We start from the raw sequence: 26,101 nt of genomic DNA on the forward strand, positions 1-26,101 counted from the left end.
CCTACCCTTCTTGACTATTTTATTAACTGTTGTAACCATAATTGCTATAATGACATCATGATCGCTAATCCCCATTTCTATACTGACACTGTCGATAAGGTCTGGCCTATTCGTAGCTACAAGGTCTAACATATTTCCATTGCTTGTGGGCTGCCGAGCTAGCTGTTTAAGGCAGTTTTCAGAACAGGTGTTCAAAAGTATTTCGCACTACTGGCGGTCTGTTGCGCCCCCTCCCCTCCCTACTGAACCCATAGTCATTCCAGTCTGTGCTTGGTAGATTAAAATCGCCTCCAACTAGTGCTGCATAATCTTGGTATTTACGCGCTACTGACTGCAGACTTTCTTTGAATGACTCTGGAACGGTCACAGGGGAATTGTGTGGTTGGTTAACTTTGTTTCATCTCCACTTGTTATACGTTACCAGATAACTTCACTGTCAGATTCAACTTCGATCTCAATAGAGACAATATTTTTGTCAACTGTAGTGAACACTCCTCCTCCCGTATCCTCTAATCTGTCTTTCCGATATACACTCCATGACTCACTAAATATCTCAGAGATTTACACTTCGGATTTCCATCTCTCAGTCCGACTAATGATTTGAATGCGAGAACTTTCTTGGAGGGTAATAAATTCGGAAACTTTGTTACAAATACTTCGACCGTTGACTGATAAAATTATGACAGTCGAAGTGTCTTACCTCTGAACGTGGTCTGACTTCTCTTGCTGCTTACTGACAGGCAAGGGTTCGTCGCCGAACCTCAAACTACCGTCTAGCCTAAAAAACCCTCATGTGCACTCCACAAGTACTCTGCTATCCGAATAGCTGCTTCCTTCGTGTAGTGCAGCCATGACCTACCAAGGGAAGTCCTACAGATCCCCACACGATAACGCAGGTCTAGAAACCAGCAGCCAAGACCGTAACAGAGTCGACGAAGCTTTTGGTTGAGACACTCCATTGGGCTCCAATCAACTCTGGGAACAGTGCTGCAAATTGCGAGCTCTGCTTACACCCAATGCGTCAGACCAGCAGTCTTCATCTCCTCTGCCAGCTGCCGTATGAACTGAGGATAGCCTGAGAACCCATACAACAGGCGTCGGTGGTGCCGGCGTGAACCACAACTTGCAGATGACTACATCCTGCATGCTCAACAGCCACAGGGAAGGCTGCCTCCACATCTCGTATGAGGCCCCCAGCAGACATACCGAGTGCACATTGGCTTTCTTTCCAACCCTGAATGTTATCTACCTAAGGAACTCCATAATACGCCTAGCACTGAAGCTCCCAATAACCAGTAAATTCTTCGCCTCGTGTGCCTACTCCGACCCTGCTGAAGGAGTGGCCACTTGTCCACTCACAGGGTGAATGGGCGAGGCCAGGCAGCCAGTATCCACATTGACCCTCTTACTTGAGCGACGCGAACGCATTATCACTCACCACTCACCCTGCTGTGAGGGTGGATCCACCATGTCGGGTACACTAGGAGGTGCCTCGGAAGCAGAGCCTGTGGGCAACACAAGCGACACCAGAGGTGTGCCATGCGATGCGCCAGTTTCTCAGCCACCACGACACTCTGAGGCAACAGCCTGAAGGTGACTGACTGTAGCCAAAAATGCATTCAGCTGTTCGCGAACTGTGGCCACCTCCTCCTGCGTCTGCACACAGCATGCACACATCCTAACCATCCTAGCAAGACTAAATGAAGAAATAAACTATAAAAGCAGACTGAATCCTAGATATGCAACTTGCTACCCTCCTGATGTATCATGAATGGATGCTGATGCATTAATGAGCTATGTAGCTGGCTGTTTAGTGAGCAACTATTGCGCTACAGACTGAGTCAATTTACCCTTACAAATAATTGAAACACAGAAAAAAATGCGTGAAATTTAATAAATATATTTCGTGAAAAGATAAACATTTAACTTGACACTCAATAAATGTATGTCAGGTGATAGCTGCTGCCTGTACCCAGCCATGCGCTGCCATTGCTGAGTGTCAGTTTGAGTAAATGGTAAAAAATGGTTCAAATGGCTCTGAGCACTAAGGGACTTAACTTCTAAGGTCATCAGTCCCCTAGAACTTAGAACTACCTAAACCTACCTAACCTAAGGACATCACGCACACCTATGCCCGAGGCAGAATTCGAACCTGCGACCGTAGCGGCGCGCGGTTCCAGACTGTAGCGCCTAGAACCGTTCGGTCACCCTGGCCGGCTAAATTGAAAGGAAGAAAAGAAAAAGCACACATTTCTAATATGTCTGAGAATTGGGTATACGTTCTAATCTCCTTCTACCCCCGCCCCCTGTCTCTATCGAATCTCCTCCTCCCCTCTGTTTCCCTATCTTCTCCTCCTTCCACCTCTTTCAGCCCATCATCTCCTCCCCATGTCTGTCATTGTTCTTCTCCCTCCTCTCTCTCCAACAACCGCTGCCCACTCTGTCCGTCTCCTTCTTCCTGCACTCTGTCCATTTCCTTCCACCGCTTTACCAATCTCCTCTCCCTCCTCTCACATTGAGTCCTCTTTATTGTTACTGTGAATCCAGATTACTCAGTATTATTCTAATCGTAAGCCGATAAACCAGAAATACAGTTTTCCTGCTCTCTGTGAAAACTCCTTCCCTCACTCTGTCCATTTCCTTCCACCGCTTTATCAATCTCCTCTCCCCCTCTCACATTGAGCCCTCTTTATTGTTACTGTGAATTCAGATTAATCAGTAGTATTCTAATCATAAGCCGATAAACCAGAAATACAATTTTCCAGTTCTCTGTGAAAACTGTCTGGGAGGAAGAAAACGAAACAGTACAGTGTTGTGTATAGAAACTATATTGGAAAATATATGCAGGGTGTTCATTTTAACTGGAGTCTTTGAAATATCTCAAACTACACATCAGATCAAAAAACTAATAATTCCATTTTTTTTTCAGAGGACGACATCCAACGATAGCACACTCAACGCACCACTCCACCCCTTGTGTGGGTAGTGGGGGGCAACTTTGAAATCCTTAATGAGAACCCCCATATTTTATTCCAGATTTCGATTCTACGGCAAAATCTACATACCTTTTGTCCGAAGGATTTTCTTCGTTTCGTCACAGATGATGCTGTAATTGGAGGAATATGAACGTGTACACAATCGTAATTTATGACATGCTACTCAATGACATGTGGAACCCCACCTCTATGCTACGAGGGTATGACTAGCCAGTATTTCATAACTTCCAATTGGAAACCCCGGGTGCAACATTCTATTCCTCCGGCATATCGAACCGGGGCTACTCGGTGTGCCACCGTGGGTGTGTAGCGAACTATTACGTATCATAACTTGTAGTACATTGCAACTGGAGCTCACCTACCATCCAGACATAGAACAGATGGCGGATCTAGACATTACAGTTCTTGTACAGTGTTTATTGCCTGCACACCTATCATTTCGAGAACATATGTGGCCACCACACAGGAAAAACTGTAATGATTCCGACTTATGGAAAATGTATGAGAAATGCTGAGGCTGCCGTTGCCGTGTACACCGAGCATCTACCAGAAAGCTCGCTCTTATTCGTTCTTTTACAAGGTTATGAACACCTTTATGTCTGATGGCAGCGTACAGACTGGTAAAAGAAAAAAAAAAAAAACGTGTTACTGAAGAAGCTAATGAAATAGCTGTACCACTGGCAGTGCGCCACAACCCACGGATAAGTGTCTGGCAGTTACACCGCTATTCCGTCGCAATACTGCATCGTCATGAGTATCACCCATGCAATGTGTCACTGCATGAAGAACTTCATGGCACCGATTTCAATAGCAGGGTGGGGTTTTGTGAATGGGCACGCCAACAAGTGGAAATGACCCTCAAGTTCTTTGCTGAGGTACTATTTTCCGACGAGTCTACATTCACAAACCATGGTAGTGTTAACCGGCATAACATACATTACTGGAGTGTAGACAATCCCCACTGGTTACAGAAACTTGACCATCAGTGTCCTCGGTCAGTTAACATGTAGTGTGGCATCATGGTGAACAAACTCATTGGTCCGTATTTTATCGATGGCGCGTTGAATGGACGCAAATATCACACATTTTGGAACAGGAACTGCGGGTCCTACTGCAGGATGTTGCCCTAGAAATTCGACAACATATGTGGTTTCAGCCCAGTGCATTTGACAATTGAAGCACAGGAGACATTAGACTGTGTTTACACTTGTCGGTGGATCAGCAGAGTTGGCTCTATTAATTAGCCGTCTAGGTCGCCGGATTTGACATCACTAATTTCTTTCCGTGGGGATATTTAGAAGATAAGGTATACCAGCAAGTGCCAATAGGCCATGAAGACATGGTCGACCGCATCAGAAACACCTGTGCTGACATTCCTGCAGATATGTTTCTGTCATGTGTTCGGTCATTTGAAAAGCGGATCACTAAGTGTATCGAAGTTATGGTGGTACTACATTCCAACACTTACTCTAATTGGAAAAGTAGAGTACCGATCGCCTCAAGTTACAGCCACAATGGTGTGTCGAGCATTCCCCTGTTCGGTACATTGGAGGAATACAATATTGCGAATGTGGTTCCCAATTAGAAGTTATGAAATACTGGCCTGTCCTACCCTGGCAGCATGAGGTGGACCACATGTGCCATTGAATATTCCTCTGATTAAAGCACCATCTGTGGCGAACGAAGAAAATGTTTCCAACAAAATGTATTAAGGTTTTGTTGTAGAATTATAATATGCAATAAAAAGCGAGGGTTCCCATTGAAGATTTCAAAGTTGGCTCCCACCGTCCACGCATTGGAGGGCGGGTTGAATTTGGTATTATTTGATGTCCCCCTCTCACACAAAAAAATTAGAATTGTAACATTTTTTGTGATGTGTAGTTTTTGAGATATTTCAGTGTCTTCAGTTAAAATGAATGCTCTGTATAGTGGGAAAGAATATACGTCAGTTTTGACAGAATATATGTTCATTTTATTCTACATTCATCTGAATGTTTAATATAATATCATTTAGAATCTTAAGTAAATCGGTCAACATCTTCCTGATATTATTGCTAACTTTTCACTACTACACATCATATACATATATCTATTTATATCTTGAGTATACTTAAAAATGTACACTATATGATCAAAAGTATCCGGACACCACCAAAAACATACGTTTTTCATATTAGGTGCATTATGCTGCCACCTACTCCCAGATACTCCATATTAGCGACCTCAATAGCCATTACACATCGTGAGAGAGCAGAATGGGGCGCTCAGCGGAACTCATGGACTTTGAATATGGTCAGGGCATTGGGTTTCACTTGTGTCATATTTCTGTACGCGAGATTTCCACACTCCTAAACATTCCTAGGTCCATTGTTTCCTATGTGATAGTGAAGTGAAAACATACAGGGGCACGTACAGCACAAATGCGTACAGGCCTACCTCGTCTGTTGACTGACAGAGACCGCCGACAGTTGAAGAGGGTCGTAATGTGTAATAAGCAGACCTCTATCCATACCATCACACAGGATTTCAAACTCCATTGGATTTCATGGTCAAGCGGCTGCTCATTAGCCACACATCACGCCGGTAAATGCCAAACGACGCCTCACTTGGTGTAAGGAGTGTAAAAATTAGACAATTCGACAGTGCAGAAACGTTGTGTGGAGTGACGAATTGCGGTACACAATGTGGCGATCCCATGGCAGGGTGTGGATATGGCGAATGCCCAATTATCATCATCCGCCAGTGTGTGTAGCGCCAACAGTAAAATTTGGAGACGGTGGTGTTATAGTGTGGTCGTATTTTTCATGAAAGGGCTTGCACCCCTAGTTGTTTTGCGTGGCACTATCACAGCACAGGCTTACATTGATGTTTTAAGCACCTTCTTGCTTCCCACTGTTGAAGAGCAATTCGAGGATGGTGATTGCATCTTTCAACACGATCGAGCACATGTTCATAATACACAGGCTATGACGGAGTGATTACACGACAATAACATACCTGTAATGGACTGGCCTGCACGGAGCCCTGACCAGAATCCTATTGAACACCTTTGGGATGTTTTGGAACGCCGACTTCGTGCCAGGCCTTACCGACCGACATCGATACCTCTCCTTAGCGCAGCACTCCGTGAGAATAGGCTGCCATTCCCCAAGAAACCTTCCAGCACCTGATCGACTGTATGCCTGCAAGAGTGGAAGCTGTCACCAAGGCTAAGGGCGGACCAGCACCATAGTGAATTCCAACATTACTGATGGAGGATACCACATACTCGTAAGTCATTTTCAGCCAAGTGTCCGGATACTTTTGATCACATAGTGTACGTCCTACATTCGTCCAAACATTTATTAGAGTAACATGTAAAAATTTGAAGCACCTCAGTCACGTATTTGTTAACAATGTCTCCCTACACACACACACACACACACACACACAGAGAGAGAGAGAGAGAGAGAGAGAGAGAGAGAGAGAGAGAGAGAGAGAGGTATTCTTTTCCACCGTGTACAAGCTCTAGGGAATGATTGATGAACGGATACAGACCAAAAATAGTCTAACGAACTTATGTCTGGAAATGCATGGTTTCCATGCTCGAGACCATTTATTCAGTCATACTTTGTTACAGACACTGTGGTGTAATATACGCTGTACCATGCAGCCACAGTTACAGTATGCATGTTTTCCTCCAAGAGGGTGGTATGGTTCCTCTACATTATGCCCTAGCACCCTGTCCTGCCATAGTAATTGGTAATGTTGGGTCCGACTCACTTAGCTTGCCGACTCACCATGTAGTGTATGTGATACAGCATTGTACTCAATGGTTCCGTATTCGAATCGAGAGCTTGCCAACGTGGTGTTTACTTACAGAAAGGCAGATGGCAATGGGTGGCAGGCAGCAAGGTTGTGACAGGATACCTATCCCTAGCGACAACAACCACAGCATTAAATGTATCTCCGTTTGTTTGAGACAGTGTCATTTCAGAAAGCAGGAAACCATAAGGATATACAAGAAAGGTTCGGACACCAGACTTCAAGGAAATGTGATTAACACTGTGGAAGGCGTCCACTGTGTCAGTACCAGGCAGTTGGCCTGCCAGTACAGGGTAACCCATAGGACCATATGGAACATTCTCCATGGCAGTTATTACTACCCTTATCACTTACAATGTGCGCAGGGCTTACTAGTGACAGACTTTCCACATCGGGAGCAGTTTTGTCACTGGTTTCTTCACCAGAAACCCGTGATTCCCGGATTTGTGTCATCCATCCTATTCACAGATGAGGCCACCATTATGCGGGGTGGTATCTTCAACTTTCATAAGACATCTGTGGGTCAGTATGCAGAACCCCCCTGGTTTGGTGACAGTGAATCATCAGCATCAATCAGCTGGAATGTGTGGGCTGGGATAATTGGTGACCATATTTGGGACCAGTCTTAGTTCCATGTCGCTTAAGAAGCCAGAACTATTGGTGCTTCTTGGAGGTAAATTTGCCTCCCCTGCTGGAAGAAATCGAATTGATAATTCAAAAGGTTATGTGGCTGCTACATGATGGTGCTTCAGCGCACTTCGCTGTTAATGTACGGACACATGTTAGTCGTGTCTTCCATGGCTGTTAGATCAGCAAGAGGGTCCAGCTGCATGGCCTGCTAATTCACCAGATCTCAACCCGTGCAATTTCTGGTTATGGGGCCATCTCAAAAGTATCGTGTATGCAGAGACCTTTCCAGATGTGGAGACTCTGGAGCAGCGAATTCATGCTGCCTTTCACAATGTACAGACACAGCCTGGCTAACGTGAACATGTGACACAGAACATGGTACGGCGCGTGGCATGTTCTATCGAGTAGAAATTTAAAGTAAATCTGTCAAGAACTTCTTGAGAATTGTGGTAAGAATGTCTCCCCTGTATATACTATATATTACATTTTTTGTGTATATGACATATATTTAAAAATACATAGTATAAAAACAAGTGCCGATTCACATACAACCTTGTGTCAAAAATTCAAAGCAGTCATCCGATAACTTTTCGAATTTTGTGGGCATAAATATCTGCAGACTGAATTTTTATGTATAAAGATTTATCGAAACTCATATATGCCGCATATCTCGATCCGCAGACCACAAAACATGTACATTGCAGCAGAACAAAAGATGCTTTTGTAGGACTGGTTTCACTTACTGGTGCTACTAGTGAGACAGTACATCATGTGATGCCTTACAAAATAGAATATAATACGTTTCACAGTGAGCAGGTAATAAGCTATGTTAGGTCATTCCTTGTCCACATTCCTTAGGCAAGATAGTCCAGAGCTATTTTCGATGAAATGCAGATGCCATTTATATCTCTTCCTATCGATATGGAATTCATAGCGAGGAATGTCCTACATATTTGCAGTGCAGCTTGAAGTGCCTCGGTGATTGAGTTTCAGGACTCTGTAAAAGTGAAACGACGCAAATTACTTCATATCTCTCTCTCTCTCTCTCTCTCTCTCTCTCTCTCTCTCTCTCTCTCTCTACCCCCTGCGAGGCGGCGTTAACAATAGACCAGAGGTATTCCTGCCTGTCGTAAAAAGCGACTAAAAGGAGTCTCACACGTTTCGGCGTTTATGTGATGGAACACTGCCGAGTTTGACCTCAATTTTTCTAAATTTTCCCGAAGTGCGAGCCAACTGGGGAAGGGCACCTTTCATGGTGCATTGTGTCCATCGTGCATTGAAATCTTTAGCTCACTTTCTCGTCCTCGTATTGCAGTCCCACTTATTCTCCATCTCTTGGGTGAGGACACCTTCCTTGATGCGTTTTCCACCATGCGCTGTGCAATTTGACTTTCTGTGCCGACGATGACCATGGACTTCTTTCCACCTCTTATCTAGCATGGTAGCCAGTCCATTGTGGTGGGGCTGCCATGTACCCTGTTGGTTGTAGCGCCCTGACAACACAGGGATCGCTCCCCATCTATGACAAGGAGTGGATGCCCGTCACCCTCGATCATCAGGACCCCTGGCAATGGCCATCCAGCTAGGTGGCCTTTGCTGTGGCTGGGTAGCGCCCGTGGGGAGGCTCCCTGGTCGGAGTGGGTGGCATCAGGCTGGATGATATGCCATGAAGCGTAGTGCCTCATCTCTTGCTGGTGGTCCACCGCCAGCAGTCTCTAAGTGAGCAATATCTAACTACAATGCTAAGAAATATGACCCCAAATCGTTCCCCTCCCTGGAAACACCATGGGAGGAATGCCAGGCTAAGGAAGGCAGTGAAGCTTATCCGCCCCGGTACCTCGCATGTACAAGAGTTGATGCAGAATCATTCATGTCCATGAAGCCTCAGTTTTCTGTGGAGCATTTGGAGGACAAGTTTGGGGAGGTGGAGGGCTTTTCCAAAATGCGCTCTGCATCAGTTTTGATAAAAACAGCATCCTCTGCCCAGTCATGGGCATTACTCGCTTGTGGCAAGTTGGGGGATCTTTCTGTTACCATCACGCCCCATAAGAGCTTAAATATGTTCCAGGGTGTTATATTCCACAAGGACCTTCTTTTGCAGTCTGACAACGAACCGCGCGCCAATTTAGAGCGGCGAAGTGCTCATTTCGTCCAGCGCTTCCATCGGGGTCTGAGGGGTAACCAGGTTGCCACCGGTGCCTTCATCTTGGCCTTCAAGGATGACACATTGCCCGAGAAGGTCCAGGTGATGGTCTACAGCTGTGACGGCAAGCCATATGTCCCTCCCCCAACACGGTGCTTTAAGTGCTGGAAGTTTGGCCATATGTCTTCCCATTGTACTTCCAGCCCCACCTGCCGAGATTGTGGACGTCCATCACATCCCAATACTCCATGCGCCCCACCTACCATCTGTGTCAACTGCGGAGAGCATCATTCACCTTGCTCGCCAGACTGCAGGATTTTACAGAAACAGGGGAATATAAGACCCTGGACCGACTGACCTACACTGAGGCTAAGAGGAAATCTGAGGGCCTATATCCTGTGGCTATGACCTCCTTATACGGCGCCGCTACGAGAACAGTTGTCGCCCCACCAGTTCCTCGAATTCCTATCGCCTCTCAGAACCGGGAGACTACACCTGCCCCGTTGATGGTACAGGGCACTTCCCTCCCTGTTGCTCCCACACCACCTACTTCGTGAGCAACACCCCCCAACCATCAGGGATTTCAGTCCCCACATCTGAGCCACAGAAGCGTAAGGCTTCTTCGACCCCTCTCGCTAGGAAGGGGTCCCTTGGGTCACCCCCTTACAAGGTTTCTGTTAGTGGGAAAGATGACACCTTCCAGTGGCTGAAGAACCCAAGAGCAGCTCGTCATAGGGCTTCACGCTCATTCTCAGTCCTAGAGACTGATTCAGTGAAGTCCTCCCAGCCAAGAAAACCCAAGGAACAGCGCGAGAAATCTAAAAATAAGACCCCCAAGAACAAGAAACTTCCGATGGCACCCACGCCACCACTACCTAAGAGTTCTGCGTCTGAGGATGGGGTGGAGATTCTGGCGTCCGCTGACGACCTAGATCTCGCCGGACCCTCCTCAGACACAATGGGAGTATACTGCTCAGGCAAAACGTCAGTGCCAGCAGGTGACCCTGAGGCGTAAACTGCCTCATTGAGTGCTCCATGTCTTCCCAGTCTCACGATGATGTCATCCTCCAGTGGAATAGCGGCGGTTTTTACCTCTGCCTGGTTGAGCTACGGCAACTGTTAAGCTTTACACCTGCTTTTTGCATTGCCTTCCAGGAAACCTTATTCCTGGCCATGTGGACCCCTTCCCTTGGTGGCTACAAGGGATATTACAGGAACCATAGCAACTATAATCGAGTGTTAGTTGGAGTTTGCGTTTATGTTCTAAACTCAGTCTGTAGTGAAACTGTACCCCCTTCAAATTCCTCTTGAAGCTGTGGCTGTCAGAATATGGACTACACAGGAAATTACTCTCTGCAATATACATCTTCCTCCAGATGGTGCAGTACCCCTGAATGTATTAGCTGCACTAATTGATCTACTCCCTAAACCTTTCCTACTTTTGGGAGATTTTAACGCTCATAACCCCTTGTGGGGTGACACCATGCTTACTGGCTGAAGCAGAGATGTCGAAAATTTACTGTCTCAGTTCGACCTCTGCCTCTTAAATACTGGGGCCGCCACACGTTTCAGTGTTTCTGGAGGTAGTTACTTGGCCATTGATTTATCAATTTACAGCCCAGGACTTCTCCCATCTGTCCACTGGAGAGCACATAACGATCTGTGTGGTAGTGACCACATCCTCATCTTCCTGTCACTGCCCCGGCGTCAGGCCCACAGGCGCCTGCCCAGATGGGCTTCAAACAAAGTGGAATGGGAAACTTTCACCTCTGATGTCACTGTTGACTCTGCCCCACATGGTAACATCGATGTGATGGTTGTGCAGGTGACTACCACTACCTCGCCCTTTAGGGTGCCCCTCGTGAAAGACAGTCCCTTGGTGGTCGCTGGAAGTCGCTGAGGCAATTACAGAGCGTCGGCTTGCTCTACAGCGACATAAGTGGCACCCTTCCATAGAGCATCTGATAGCCATTAAGTGGCTCCATGGCCGTGTACGCCACCTTATAAAACGACGCAAACAGGAGTGTTGAGAGACGTACGTCTCGAACATTGGGTGCCATACGTCACCTTCCCAAGTCTGGAAAACGATCAGACGTCTGTTTGGGTACCAGTCCCCAACAGGTGTCCCTGGCGTTAACATCAATGGCGTGCTATGTACCGATACAAACTCGATTGCTGAGCACTTTCCTGAGCACTATGCTCGAGCCTATGTGTTGGAGAACTACCCCCCCCCCCCCCCAGCCTTCCGCACCCTCAAACGGCGGATGGAAAGCAAAGTCCTCTCGTTCACTACATGCCACAGTGAACCCTATAACGCCCCATTTACGGAGTTGGAGCTCCTCAGCGCACTTGCACTTTGCCCCGACACAGCTCCTGGGCCAGATCGGATCCACAGTCAGATGATTAAACATCTCTAGTCTGACTACAAGTGCTTTCTCCTCGTCATCTTCAACCTTATCTGGTGCGATAGCGTCTTTCCATCACAATGGCGGGAGAGTACCATCGTTCCGGTGCTCAAACCCCGTAAAAATCCGCTTGATGTGGATAGCTATCGGCCCATCAGCCTCACCACCGTTCTTTGTAAGCTGCTGGAATGTATGGTGTATCAGCTGTTGGGTTGGGTCCTGGAGTCACGTGGCCTACTGACTCCATGTCAGGGTGGCTTCCCCCATGGGTGTTCTACCAATGATAATCTTTTTTCCTTCAATTCTGCCATCCGAACAGCCTTTTCCAGACGCCAAGACCTTCTTGCCGTCTTTTTTGATCCACACAAGGCATATGACACCACATGGCGACACCATATCCTTGCAAGATTATATGGGTGGGGTCTAGGAGGCCCGCTCCCGATTTTTATCTAGAATTTCCGTCGCTCCATACTTTCTGTATCAAAGTTGATTCCTCCCATAGTTCCCCCAATATCCAGGCATACAGGGCATACAGGGCTCTGTATTGAATATATGTTAGTGTACATTAACGTTCTAGCAGCAGCTGTAGGGCCGTCCGTCTCACCCTCTCTGTATGTAGACTACTTCTGCATTTCGCACTGCTCCACGAGTACTGGTGTTGCTGAGCGGCGCCTACAGGGAGCCATGCACAAGGGGAAGTCATGGGCTCTAGCCCACGGCTTCCAGTTTTCGGCCACTAAGTCGTGTGCCATGCACTTCTGACGGCGTTGTACCATTCATCCAGAACCAGAATTTTACCTTCATGACGATCCACTCAATGTAGTGGAGACATAACGATTCTTAGGACTGGTTTTCGAAGCCCGATTGACTTGGCTACCTCACCTTCGTCAGCTTAATCGGAAGTGCTGGCAGTACCTCAATGCCCTCCAGTGCCTGAGCGACACCAACTGGGGTGCAGATCGCTCTACTCTGCGGCAGCTCTACAAGGCCCTTGTTCAATCCCGCCTTGACTATGGGATTCTGGTTTATGGTTCGGCGGCTCCCTCAGCGTTGCGTGTACTTGACCCAGTACACCACTGTGGCGCTCGCCTAGCGACAGGAACCTTTATAACGAGTCCGGTGACCAGTGTCCTGGTGGAGGCTGGAGTCCCTCCACTGTGGAGCCGACGTGCACAACCGCTCTACAGTTACGTTTCACACATTTGTAGTTCTCCTGAGCATCCAAATTACCGTCTCCTTTTTCCACCTGCGGTAGTTCATCTCCCGCATCGGCGGCCCAGTTCAGGGCTAACGATTGCGGTTTGGATACAATCCCTTTTGTCTGAATTGGAGTCCTTCCCTTTACCACCTCCAATCGAGTTCTGTCTGCATACATCTCCATGGTGTACACCTAGGCCGCAGATTCGTCTGGACCTTTCTCATGACCTTAAGGATTCAGTTACTCCTGTCGCTCTCCGCTGTCACTTCCTCTCGATTCTTGACGTGTTCGGGGGCTCTGAAGTGGTTTACACACACGGCTCGATGGCTGATGGTCATGTTGGCTTCGCCTACGTCCACAGAGGCCATTTTGAACAGCATTCCTTGCCTGATGGATGCAGTGTATTCACTGGAGAGCTGGTGGCCATCTCTCGTGCACTTCAGTATATCCTTTCATGCCCTGGGGAATCGTTTCTTCTGTGCACTGACTCCTTGAGCAGCCTACAAGCTATCGACCAGTGCTACCCTCGCCATCCTTTGCTACCGTCCATCGAGGAGTCCATCTATGCCCTAGACCAGTCCCGTCTTTCAGTGGTGTTTTTCTGAACCCCAGGACACATCGGCATCCCAGGCAACGAACTTACTGACAGACTGACCAAACAGGCTACGTGGAAACCGCTTCTGGAGATGGGCATCTCTGAACCTGACCTGCGTTCTGACTTACGCCATAGGGTTTTTCGGCTTTGGGAGACAGAATGGCATATCAGCACACAACAAACGGCATGTCATTAAGGAGACTAAGGATGTGTGGAAGACTTCCATGCGGGCCTCTCGCAGGGAATCATTTGCCCTCTGCCGGCTCTGTATTGGCCATGCTTGGGCGACCCACAGTTACCTCCTGCACCGTGAAGACCCACCTGAGTGTCGGTGTGGCACCTGGTTGACAGTGGCCCATATGCTGGTGCACTGTCCCACTTTGACTGCCCAGCGACGAAATCTTGGGTTACTGGACTCATTGCCGCTAATTTTATCTGACAACACCTCATAGGCTGATTTAGTTTTAGGTTTTATTCGTGAGGGTCGGCTATATAATTTGATCTAAGTTTTAGCATCTGTTCTTTGTCACTCTGTGTCCTCCACCCTAGTGCTTCTAGGGTGGAGGTTTTAATGTGTTGCAGAGTGGCTGGCCTCTCCTTTTTTTATTCTCATGGTAATCTGCTTTGTTGTTTTAATCTCTTCATCCCGTTTCTTGCGTTTATGTGGTTTTCTTGTCCCCTATTGTCCATTTACATGTTTGTTGCTCTTCATCGTTGTTGTGATTTTCCTTTCATTCCGTTCTGAGTTGTCAGTCTCGTTTGTTTTATTCTCACACTTGTGGCATTGTTTTATTCAGAACAAGGGTTTGATGACCTCATAGTTTGGTCCCTTTCCCCCCTCTTTTAATCCAACCAACCAACCAATCTCTCTCTCTCTCGCTCTAGACTTCTTGTGCAATATCATGCCCTGAAAACATTTTATAGGTCTTGTGGCAAACTACACACTGCTGGAGAGTGACACAATATACACATATATAATATATATATTATCGTACAAGTACCAAACTTGGTATCACTAATGTCCAGAGTATCAGGTGCATGATTTCCGTGCATCACAGCGCCACCATCAAGTTCCAACTATGGCCACCATGTGCCGTGATCAGTAATTGTGATTCATAGCCTCACACACCTGATAAGTCACAGTTCACTTGTTGATGTGCCAACATGAGCTTGGACAAAAGGAGCAGGTCATTATTGGTGACACTCTATGATCAAAACAACATTAATGCTGCAGCTGCACTTCGAGAATGTCGCCAGCTGAAAGGATTATGGAAGGGTCCTCTTTCTCCCCCTGCTGTGTAGAGCATGATCAAGAAGTTCGAATGCACTAGAGAACTGGGCATCGGTCCAGGAACAAGCTGACGACAGGTTGCACCACAGGTGGTTAATGAAATCGGCGTTGCTATGGAAGACAATGTTGTGCATAATTCCCGATCGTTAGGCAGTGCGCGTGCTGTGTCATGACATTTGAACGTCCCATGATCCGCTGTACGGAAAGTGCTTCAAACCATTCTCAAACGGTATTCACACAAGATCCATATCATACAGCAGCTTGCAACACTGGATGCACAATGATATGTTGACTTCGCTCCCCACTTTCTTACAAGGATTGAAGTTGACAAGGGCTGGTCCTGGACCATCTGATGGATAGACGAAGCTCATTTTTCTCTGATGGATGAGATGAACAAACAGAATTGCCGAGTGTGGGGATCTTCACCTTCTGTCACTGCACATGAAGTGCCTCTGTATGGATAGCTTCACAGCTACATTCAGCATTGGCCCACTCTTTTTTGAACAAGTTGGCGCTCAAGGACCGAAGACGTGCAGTGTGACTGGCCAGCGTTACTGTGATATGCTTTGCCAGCATGTGATACCCGCCCTACAGGAGAAAGACGCATTGAACTCAACAGTTTTCATGCAAAATGGGACGCCATCACACATGGCTCGTGAAGTTCACCTGTTTCTCCAAAACACATTTGGAAACAATTGAATTACCAGCCAATTGTCTCCAAATGTTTGTGTGGAATCCTCGTTAGCTGATTTCATGTCGTCTTGTTGTCTCTGTAGAGCTGTACCATGGGAAGCAAGGAGAGGATGTTGGTTGATGGACGGTATCCTTTTTCTATAATGCAAACTACATGGAATTACTAACTGGGTTCTTTATTAACATAAATAAAGAACTACTTAACTTAAGCTTGCATGTGATGTGGTACAAGGTCTCCTCTATAGTCCACTTTAGCCTCACTGCCACTGAAGTAGAAGTCCGCCATCTTCACTATAAGGTTGCTATATGCTGCCTGTCTCTGTGCTAGAGGCTAAGTCTGTGGCTCTGACTAGGTGACACGCTGAAACTCACTAGGTGTAACAGGTTCGAACTGACTGGCCCTCAGGTCCGCAGCAGCCATCCTAAATACTGGTGGCCGAGAGCGCGTTGCCGTCGCGTTTCAAGTGAGTCTGTCGTTGGCCTCAATCACTCTTCTTGTGACCTCTATGCCGCATGGTGTGCTTATGCCAGCACAACTTGGCCAGACCGGTCACCTGATCTCACTCCCTGTGATTTCTGATTGTGGGGCTACCTGAAGGATAGGGTTTACCAGGGAAACATTCACACATATGCTGATCTGAACTGCAGAAAATCAAGAGAGGTGGCCAGCATACCTACAGACATGCTTCGTTCCGCTGTACAGAATCCAAGCTGCACTTTCAGACTCTTCTGGACACTGATGGGCACCATATTGAGCCCCTTCTGTAGTAGTAATGGTACTGGTACCTAATACTTAAAAAAAAAAGGCTCAAATGGCTCTCTGTACTATGGGACTTAACATCTGAGGTCACCAGTCCCCTAGAACTTAGAACTACTTAAACCTAACTAACCTAAGGACATCACACACATCCATGCCCGAGGCAGGATTCGAACGTGCGACCGTAGCGGTCACGCGGTTCCAGACTGAAGCGCCTAGAACCGCACGGCCACACCGGCCGGCCTACGTAATACTATGATGTACCGTAGCAGCACACTAATAGTATTTTAATTGAATTGATACTGCATTATTTCTGTTCCCCAGAGCCTTGACATTAATGGTACCAAGTTTGGTACTCGTACAGTAATTAGTTTCCGTGTTGTAACGTGTTAAATAGGGAACATTTAATTATAACCACCTGGTACTTATTAGGGTTTGGATTCTGGAATGCTCTCCCTGAGTCAAACCAGTCAGATGGTACACCCATACCCCCCAAGTTATCAGCCATGATGATGCATGTTTGCGTAAGTCCCTCGTCAGCTTGTGTTTCTGGCAATAAACAAAATGAAAACCAAGCTAAGAAACAGATTTAGCTGTAGAATAATAACAGGAGTTCCAACAATGGAAAAGGACTATGATTTACCTATTGGAACATAACTTCTACGACAAGGACGTTGGAGATAAGCAGGAAGAAGCCTACAGTTTTGAGATAAATTACATAACTTTTTCTTAATATTCTCTGTTAGTTATATTCAGATAAATGCGTCATTTTCTATTCATCGATATTTTACCCCTGTCTGCTGGAATTTTTAATCTCAAAAAACACTGTGCCATTCACCCTCCTACGAGAGGTATATCGATATACTGTGATATTTCTTGATGGTAGATCAATTCGTAGACGATTGGTTTACTCTTCGCCCTGTCTGTCCAACTTTGTGCATGTTGACAACCAGTCTCATTAAGCTTCTTGGTAATAATATACAGGCAAGCGCTTTCTACTGTACCTCATGCACTTCTGAAATGCTATGTAATGTATGTTATGGTAGCATGATGGAATATGCTGTTTTAGTTCAGTGATATTCACAAAACAAATAATAGGAAAAATGTATTACAGTGAGGAAGAAGATCATATTACAGTGAACACTAGCTGGTACAGAATATGAACTTCTCCCTAACCAGAGTGTAAGATAGTTGTGCAAATGAGTTTTGACATAGAGCTCCACCACATTTTTAAAGGTGGTTGACAGCTGTAGTACTGTCTTCAAATATCCCACTGTTGATGTTTCTAAGCTAGAGTAAAAATGCACACGAGTTAACTTCAGTGCACATGTGGAGAAATTCTTCGACATTACCGAGTTTCACACATAAATAACTGATCAAACGTGCACTAGATCTTCACATTTTTGTCCGAGACGGACTGCCCAGATGTAAATGAAATGTTTGGTGAGTTTCCACACAACAGACAACTGAATCTGCACTCAACATTTGATGAAGACAACTAGGGATTCTGTTCAAATATCGTGCAAAGGTAAAAGGAACTAACCCAAAATACAAAGTAATCAATTTCTCCAACAAAGCCTTGAGTGGCACATTACAATTAGTTCCATTATCCCAGTGCCAACTAAGGTTCTCGGGAGGCTTCCCTTGATCGTAGGGCAAGTGCCGAACTGGAAATCCCCTGCCAAATATTCATAATTAGAGCAGAACTCAACTTTGGTATTTGGCTGTTAAGAACTGGGTCAGTTCTCAAAAAAGCTCAGGGTCGATAGTACTTGCCACATCTTGTAGAACAGCCTAATTTTTCATGAGAATAATTCATTATACAATTTAAGCAATTCATTTCAAATTAGAAGAAGAAAGGCCACAAATAATGGTAAGATACATCATATAATAAATACATCAAAAGGTACATAAGAAAAACATGTAGCAACTGTCAGAACTGTAAAAAAAGTCCTGTATTTTGCTCATCATAGCAGAAGACATGGTGACAGGCTGGACTTTTTAAACAATTCCAACAACAAAGCAAGTATATTTTATGAAAGAAAGTCCATCGACTGTTCATATATCGCTATTTCGCTCTTTTTTTCTATTAGTAGGAAAAAGTATTATAAAATCTTATCTCTCTATTGTGGTTTCTATAATTTCATTTCCGATAAGTAACAGATAGAAAACTGACATACATACATACAGTGGATGGACTTTTATTCATAAAAAATATACATGATGGTCAGGAACTGTCTGAAAAGCCTGTAAGGGTGTTGCTCGGTAGGTTGTGTTGAGAAATAATTTTTCAGTAAAAATTCGATACGTTGCACGGTTTTCGAGTTAATTAGCATTGAAATTAGCCAATCAAGCCTTTGCACATGCACATTCGTGCTGCCCAAAAAAGACAGTGTTGCCAAGCATGGTCTTCATTTGCTTTCCTCAAACCAAACGAGAGAGGGATACATAAATTGGACATGGGTCTGTAGTAAGGACAGAACCTGAGCCAAAGGCTGAGCAGTCTTGTGCACTGTCATCTATGCTATGAGAACAACTGACACGAACTGTATTTTTGGGCCACATGAATTTGTGCACACAAGTCTGATTCGCTGACTTCAGTGTTAATTAACTAACAAATAGCGCAACATATCAAATTTCTTTCTTAACAATTATTCTTCAGCACAACATACCCTGCAACACCCTCAAAAGCTTCTGCAGACCTGACCAACCCATATTTCTTGTACAGTTTCTTGTGTGACAGGTGAATCCATTACGGATCCGTTAAGAATGAAACAAGTCCATTCCTTGCATTTTCACTGCTTTACCACTTGCACGACATTTCCCACAAACATCCCCAGTCCTTAAACTTCTCCAGAAACTGTCATCAATGTTTTTGCTGCCTCCTGTAATCGTAAGCGCAGTGACAAGACATGGATCCTTTGTCAGGTAATCGGCACAATACTGCTGCTACATGCGGCACAATTTGTGAGGCTGAAGTGGTGCACAGATCGGCTTTTAGGCGTTCATATGCAATGAACAGCACAACAACAAAAAATTGATTGGTCGGGCGGCCAACAAGCTTACAGACGCCAGTTTATCAGACGGTCGGCCAATAAATTGTTAAGTATGTGGGACCCATAGATATGAATTGTTTCGATTTTCCCATGTGCCCATGCAAAATTTCCGTTTCCTCCAATAAGTAGCGTAGCTGTAGTAAGGTTTCAAAATTGCATCTCTAAGTGTTGTACCCTACAAGCATTGTGTTGTTATTGAATTTCTTATTTCGGAGAAAGGAACTGTGAGGAATAGTCGCAAATGTTTGTGTGAAGCCTATCAAGCATCTCTACTCAATAGAAGTACAGTTGGTTGCTGAGGACATAAGGTGAGGTTATCAGAATGCGGTTCAGTGGCTCCTCATGACTGTAGCAAGCAGGGAGACTGTTGGCATTGCAAAGGAACTGTAGACGCAGTTATCCATGCTCTTGATGAGTACGTGCATGGTGGGTCCCATACTGCTTTACAGAGGAACAGTTTAAAAAAACTAATACATTTGTTCTGAGGTGATACAATACTTCAGAGCTTAGGGGGAGGCCTCTTTATCGCAGATTGTAACAGATGATGCAACCAAATTGAGCATGAGAAAAAATATATCTACATTCACTGGAATAGTGTCGTCCTCGCACACTGAAGAAATGGTTTCATGACCAGAACAAGGACTTGTGCCAAGAAGGCATACATGCCCTTGTGTCTCACTCGAGGTATGCCATAGGACTGGAAAGGAGATTATGCGGAAAAATAGGGTGTCTAGATAAAACATCATTCTTTTATGGTGTTTTCATGGTGTGAAATAAATAATTGTTGAAAGAAAAATGTTGAGCATTTCTTTCTGGGCAACTCTCATATGTATAAATGGCCAGTATAATGCTAGGCGAGTAAATATATTTTTAGTAAATTTATGGAAGAACCACATTACTTGAACTGCACAATCGACATCATAATTGCGTTCTCTTATTTGAGCAATGGGTTACATAAGCAACTAAAGACAGTGTGATACAGATGTTTAGTTGTAGATAACGGATAATACTGTGAACATACATCCCACTGACACCTTTGAGAACATTTCTAGTTAATATATTGTGCTTGGGAATAAAATTGTGTTTGGGAATGCTTCCAAACAGAACACCTTCACTACACTATTTCTAACTGTACAGTCAAGCATGTTCTTCATTAAGCATCCCTACCAGGACTGCAATATGTATTTAATGTAGTAGTTACTGTTGTTTCAAATGAAAAAACACTATTAATCCTATTATGTGTTTATTATGTAGATAAGAATAGATATTAACTGTCTTTTGCAACTAAACATTTATTATTTGTTTTAAAAAACATCTTTCCCCTATTCATGCTATACACCAACAGTAGTTTTTAAATCTTCCATTCTTTTTGAACAAGGTCAAGTACCGCACACAAACAAACAAGGCATTTCACACGAAACTCAAAATTGTGACATGCAGTTAATTTAAAATTTATGTCATGTCGGTCTTGTGCTCACACATCACACAAGAACCAGTAAGCACACAAAAAGAATAGAAGATACAAAAACTATTGATGAAGCCTAATATGATTAGGTGAGCAGTATTTAGTTAAAAGCAATACGAGTAGTAAACACGCATTGTTGTTCACACGATAAACATAATTGAAGTGGCAACTGCGGAAGAATTGCTGTGAATATCAGCGACACAATTAACTCCTCCTTTTCATATTTCTTCCAGAGGCACCAGAAATCGATCCAATAATAGTGAAGCCAGACCTCCAGAAAGGCATGCGGATGAATCTGATGTGTGTCGTGAGCAAAGGGGACTTCCCGATTGCTATACAATGGCTAAAAAATGGAGTAGCAATAAATTACGAACAAGAAGTGTCTGAGAAGATTTTTGACGAGTATTCGAGCACCCTCAGTTTCAGCAGCCTTGCGACGAAACATACTGGAAATTACACTTGTCGAGCATCGAATGCTGCTGCCTCAAGAAACTACACAGTTGAAGTGGTTGTTAATGGTATCACCTTTAGCAGAAATTAGTAGTATACAAAATAATTTCACTTTAGAATTTACTTATTTATTTATTTTTTAATTTTTTTAGACAGTATCACTAATATTACAGGAGATCTGTAATTCTTATCTCAGATAACTTCAGAAATTGTTGCATAAAGAGCAAAATACTAAAACTACTGGAGTTTTGTCATAGCATATTGTAGATATAATTTGTAAAAAAATATGCAGTAGTTCACACTACGAAGAGTTAATGGTGCATGCACATCAAACTGAGGTTTTAAAATTCATTTGAAGACACCTGTCTCCACCACGATCCCCCATACTACTGTAAACACGTACAAACAATACACTATGGTCATATGGACTGTACATAGCAGCACAGTTGGTCTTGGATGATTCAATTCAGTTATATGCAGTGTTAATGATGCCTGCACGATAGCATGTTTGTCCAAGTGTACACTGTCTGATCCATCTACATCTACATCTACATCTACATTGATACTCCGCAAGCCACCCAACGGTGTGTGGCGGAGGGCACTTTACGTGCCACTGTCATTATCTCCCTTTCCTGTTCCAGTCGCGTATGGTTAGCGGGAAGAACGACTGTCTGACAGCCTCCGTGCGCGCTCTAATCTCTCTAATTTTACATTCGTGATCTCCTCGGGAAGTATAAGTAGGGGGAAGCAATATATTCGATACCTCATCCAGAAACGCACCCTCTCGAAACCTGGCGAGCAAGCTACACCGCGATGCAGAGCGCCTCTCTTGCAGAGTCTGCCACTTGAGTTTATTAAACATCTCCGTAACGCTATCACGGTTACCAAATAACCCGGTGACGAAACGCGCCGCTCTTCTTTGGATCTTCTCTATCTCCTCCGTCAACCCGACCTGGTACGGATCCCACACTGATGAGCAATACTCAAGTATAGGTCGAACGAGTGTTTTGTAAGCCACCTCCTTTGTTGATGGACTACATTTTCTAAGCACTCTCCCAATGAATCTCAACCTGGTACCCGCCTTACCAACAATTAATTTTATATGATCATTCCACTTCAAATCGTTCCGTACGCATACTCCCAGATATTTTACAGAAGTAACTGCTACCAGTGTTTGTTCCGCTATCATATAATCATACAATAAAGGATCCTTCTTTCTATGTATTCGCAATACATTACATTTGTCTATGTTAAGGGTCAGTTGCCACTCCCTGCACCAAGTGCCTATCCGCTGCAGATCTTCCTGCATTTCGCTACAATTTTCTAATGCAGCAACTTCTCTGTATACTACAGCATCATCCGCGAAAAGCCGCATGGAACTTCCGACACTATCTACTAAGTCATTTATATATATTGTGAAAAGCAATGGTCCCATAACACTCCCCTGTGGCACGCCAGAGGTTACTTTAACGTCTGTAGACGTCTCTCCATTGATAACAACATGCTGTGTTCTGTTTGCTAAAAACTCTTCAATCCAGCCACACAGCTGGTCTGATATTCCGTATGCTCTTACTCTGTTTATCAGGCGACAGTGCGGAACTGTATCGAACGCCTTCCGGAAGTCAAGAAAAATAGCACCTACCTGGGAGCCTGTATCTAATATTTTCTGGGTCTCATGAACAAATAAGGCGAGTTGGGTCTCACACGATCGCTGTTTCCGGAATCCATGTTGATTCCTACATAGTAGATTCTGGGTTTCCAGAAATGACATGATACGCGAGCAAAAAACATGTTCTAAAATTCTACAAGAGATCGACGTAAGAGATATAGGTCTATAGTTTTGCGCATCTGCTCGACGACCCTTCTTGAAGACTGGGACTATCTGTGCACTTTTCCAATCATTTGGAACCCTCCGCTCCTCTAGAGACTTGCGGTACACGGCTGTTAGAAGGGGGGCAAGATCTTTCGCGTACTCTGTGTAGAATCGAATTGGTATCCCGTCAGGTCCAGTGGACTTTCCTCTATTGAGTGATTCCAGTTGCTTTTCTATTCCTTGGACACTTATTTCGATGTCAGCCATTTTTTCGTTTGTGCGAGGATTTAGAGAAGGAACTGCAGTGCGGTCTTCCTCTGTGAAACAGCTTTGGAAAAAGGTGTTTAGTATTTCAGCTTTACGCGTGTCATCCTCTGTTTCAATGCCATCATCATCCCGTAGTGTCTGGATATGCTGTTTCGAGCCACTTACTGATTTAACGTAAGACCAGAACTTCCTAGGATTTTCTGTCAAGTCGGTACATAGAATTTTACTTTCGAATTCAGTGAACGCTTCACGCATAGCCCTCCTTACGCTAACTTTGACATCATCCAAATTATCTGGACACCCGTCAATGGACATTAATACGGAGTGTGTCCATGCTTTGCCTTTATGATGACCTGAACTTTCCTGGGAACAGTTTGAGTGAGGGCCTGAATATTTGTGAGGAATGGCAGTCCATTCTTCCTAAGGATCAATAATTAGAGAAGGTGGTGGTGTCAGATGCTGAGATGAAGAGCCAACATCCGAGAAGTGTTCCGTCGGTTTCAGATAGGGACGCTGTGCTAGCCACTCCATTTTCAGGCTATTATTGTCCAAAACCATTGCCTCACAGATGCTGCTTTACGACAGTGCCATGTCGATTCAAACAATCGTCGTCTCCGAATTGTCCCTCTGCTGTACACACTACACAATGTTGCAAAATTTGGTCGCATTCTGTGTTCAGTGTGATGAACGGGCCCATACCGTAACACCAACTCTTATTTACTTCACTGATGACACTACACATGCTGGCAGGTAACTTTCTTCAGTCGTGAGCACAGGGACTGCCACAGGATACAGCAATATTCATCACTCCAGATCACTCGTTTCCGGTCATTCACTGTCCATTGGCATCTCTACACCATCTCAAGTGTTGCTTAGCATCGACTATACAAATTTGTGGTTTAGAAGGAGCTACTCGACCATTTTACCGCTTTCATTTGTACTTCTTATGCACAGTCATTGTGCTGGCGGGGTTGCTGGTAGCACTTTGGAACGCACAAGTGATTCCTGCCATTATTTCATGCGATTTCGTACAGCCACCCAGCTCAGTGCTTGACGATCCCTGTCTGTCGGTAAACAAAGCCTGTTTGGTGTCAGTTTAGACGTGGTTGTTTCTTCACATTCCACTTCAGAATCATATCACCAATAGCCGACTTTGGCTGCTTTAAGTGAGTTGAAATATCCCTGGCGGATTTGCTGCTCAGGTGATAACCAAAGGCTAGTCCACGTTTGAAGCCACTAAACTCTCGTGACTGACCCATTATCTGCTTGTCTACTGACAACATAATACTCCCCACCTCCTTTCATACTGGCAGGTCCGCTTCACATAGGATGTCTGGATACTTTTGATCAGATAGCGTAAAATATCTATTGTCATTATCAGTACGAAGGGTACTACACCCCACACTTGAGTTATATAATACAGAACCACCAGCAAGTGTAATCACAGTTCGTAATAACAGAGACAATCTCATGTTCTCAGCACCTTCTGCTGACTGTAGGAATATTGTACATCACAAAAGTCGTAATCTACAACGTGGAAAAGACAGATTGCTACTCACCACAAAAAAGACACATCAGGTTGCAGACAGGCACAATTAAAAGGCACTTCATAAAGCTTTTGGCCACAGCCTTCATCAGAGAAAGCGAAACCACACCAGTCATACACAAACAAGCACACGTTATGCACACGTGTGCTAGAGTTGGTGGTCGTGAGAGAGAGAAAAGGAGAGATGGAGGGGGACGGGAGAGGAAAGGAGTGCTATTGAAACACAGTTGTTAAAATATATTTGGCATAATCAAAAATTACCAGTGAAGTATTTATGCTCCCTGATGGTTCTTTATTTTTACAAATTCCCTATTTTCTTTTTAGTGTTGTTATCCTATCTTATTTGTTCATGTTGCATTCCATATTTTAAAAACTTTGTCTTAATTTTCTTCTGTGCAGTACTTTTGATGATCTAACATATTGAATGTTGACCGAATCAGTCCTATAAGAGATTATAAAGTTGACTTAGTAATTAATTAAATTCCCATATCCAATTGTCAAGAACACAGATTATCAAAGCTAATCCAAGACAATTGCAAGAGAGATCAAAGATGGAAACAACAAACTACTAGTGTACAACTTATCAGCAAAGTAAAAAAATCCATAATTGTTCCCAGAACCCCAATAAGTTCTTGGGATGTTAATTAGTGAACTCAAAGTCTTCTGCTGGCAGCATCACTGATTCTTAGTTTTTATTGATACCTTCGTCAAAAATCAGCTTGTTGTTTGTCCACATTAACAGACTTGATACTGAACTTTCCTATGTTGGTTAGATCCCAAATATAGTGGCGCACCAGATCAGTGTGTTCCGTTTGAGCATAATGCACACCATTGTGACTCTCAATAGAAAATTTCAAAGTGTAAATAAACAACCTTGATGAAATTTAATGGTTGTTAGAGAGAGCAAAATAATGGCAATATATATTTTTTGTTTGTGCCAGTTTCACTTTTAAGGGGTAAAACACACTCCAAAACATAATTTGGCGTATTAG

At 44.4% G+C, this 26,101-nt stretch overlaps 1 protein-coding gene across 1 annotated transcript in view; it reads left to right on the forward strand.

The window, feature by feature from the left end:
- The window catches only part of LOC124554688 (Down syndrome cell adhesion molecule-like protein Dscam2), a 49,564-nt gene extending 27,935 nt beyond the window's left edge, over positions 1 to 21,629 (forward strand). Inside the window, exon 3 of the mRNA XM_047128315.1 lies at positions 21,267 to 21,629. Coding sequence (XP_046984271.1) covers positions 21,267 to 21,574 — 308 coding nt within the window. The 3' untranslated portion in view covers positions 21,575 to 21,629. The remainder of the gene's footprint in view (positions 1 to 21,266) is intronic.
- The last annotated feature ends 4,472 nt before the right edge of the window (positions 21,630 to 26,101 follow it).

The sequence above is a fragment of the Schistocerca americana genome, chromosome X (genome assembly GCF_021461395.2).
Source record: "Schistocerca americana isolate TAMUIC-IGC-003095 chromosome X, iqSchAmer2.1, whole genome shotgun sequence".
In the NCBI taxonomy this organism is placed as follows: Eukaryota; Metazoa; Arthropoda; class Insecta; order Orthoptera; family Acrididae; genus Schistocerca; species Schistocerca americana.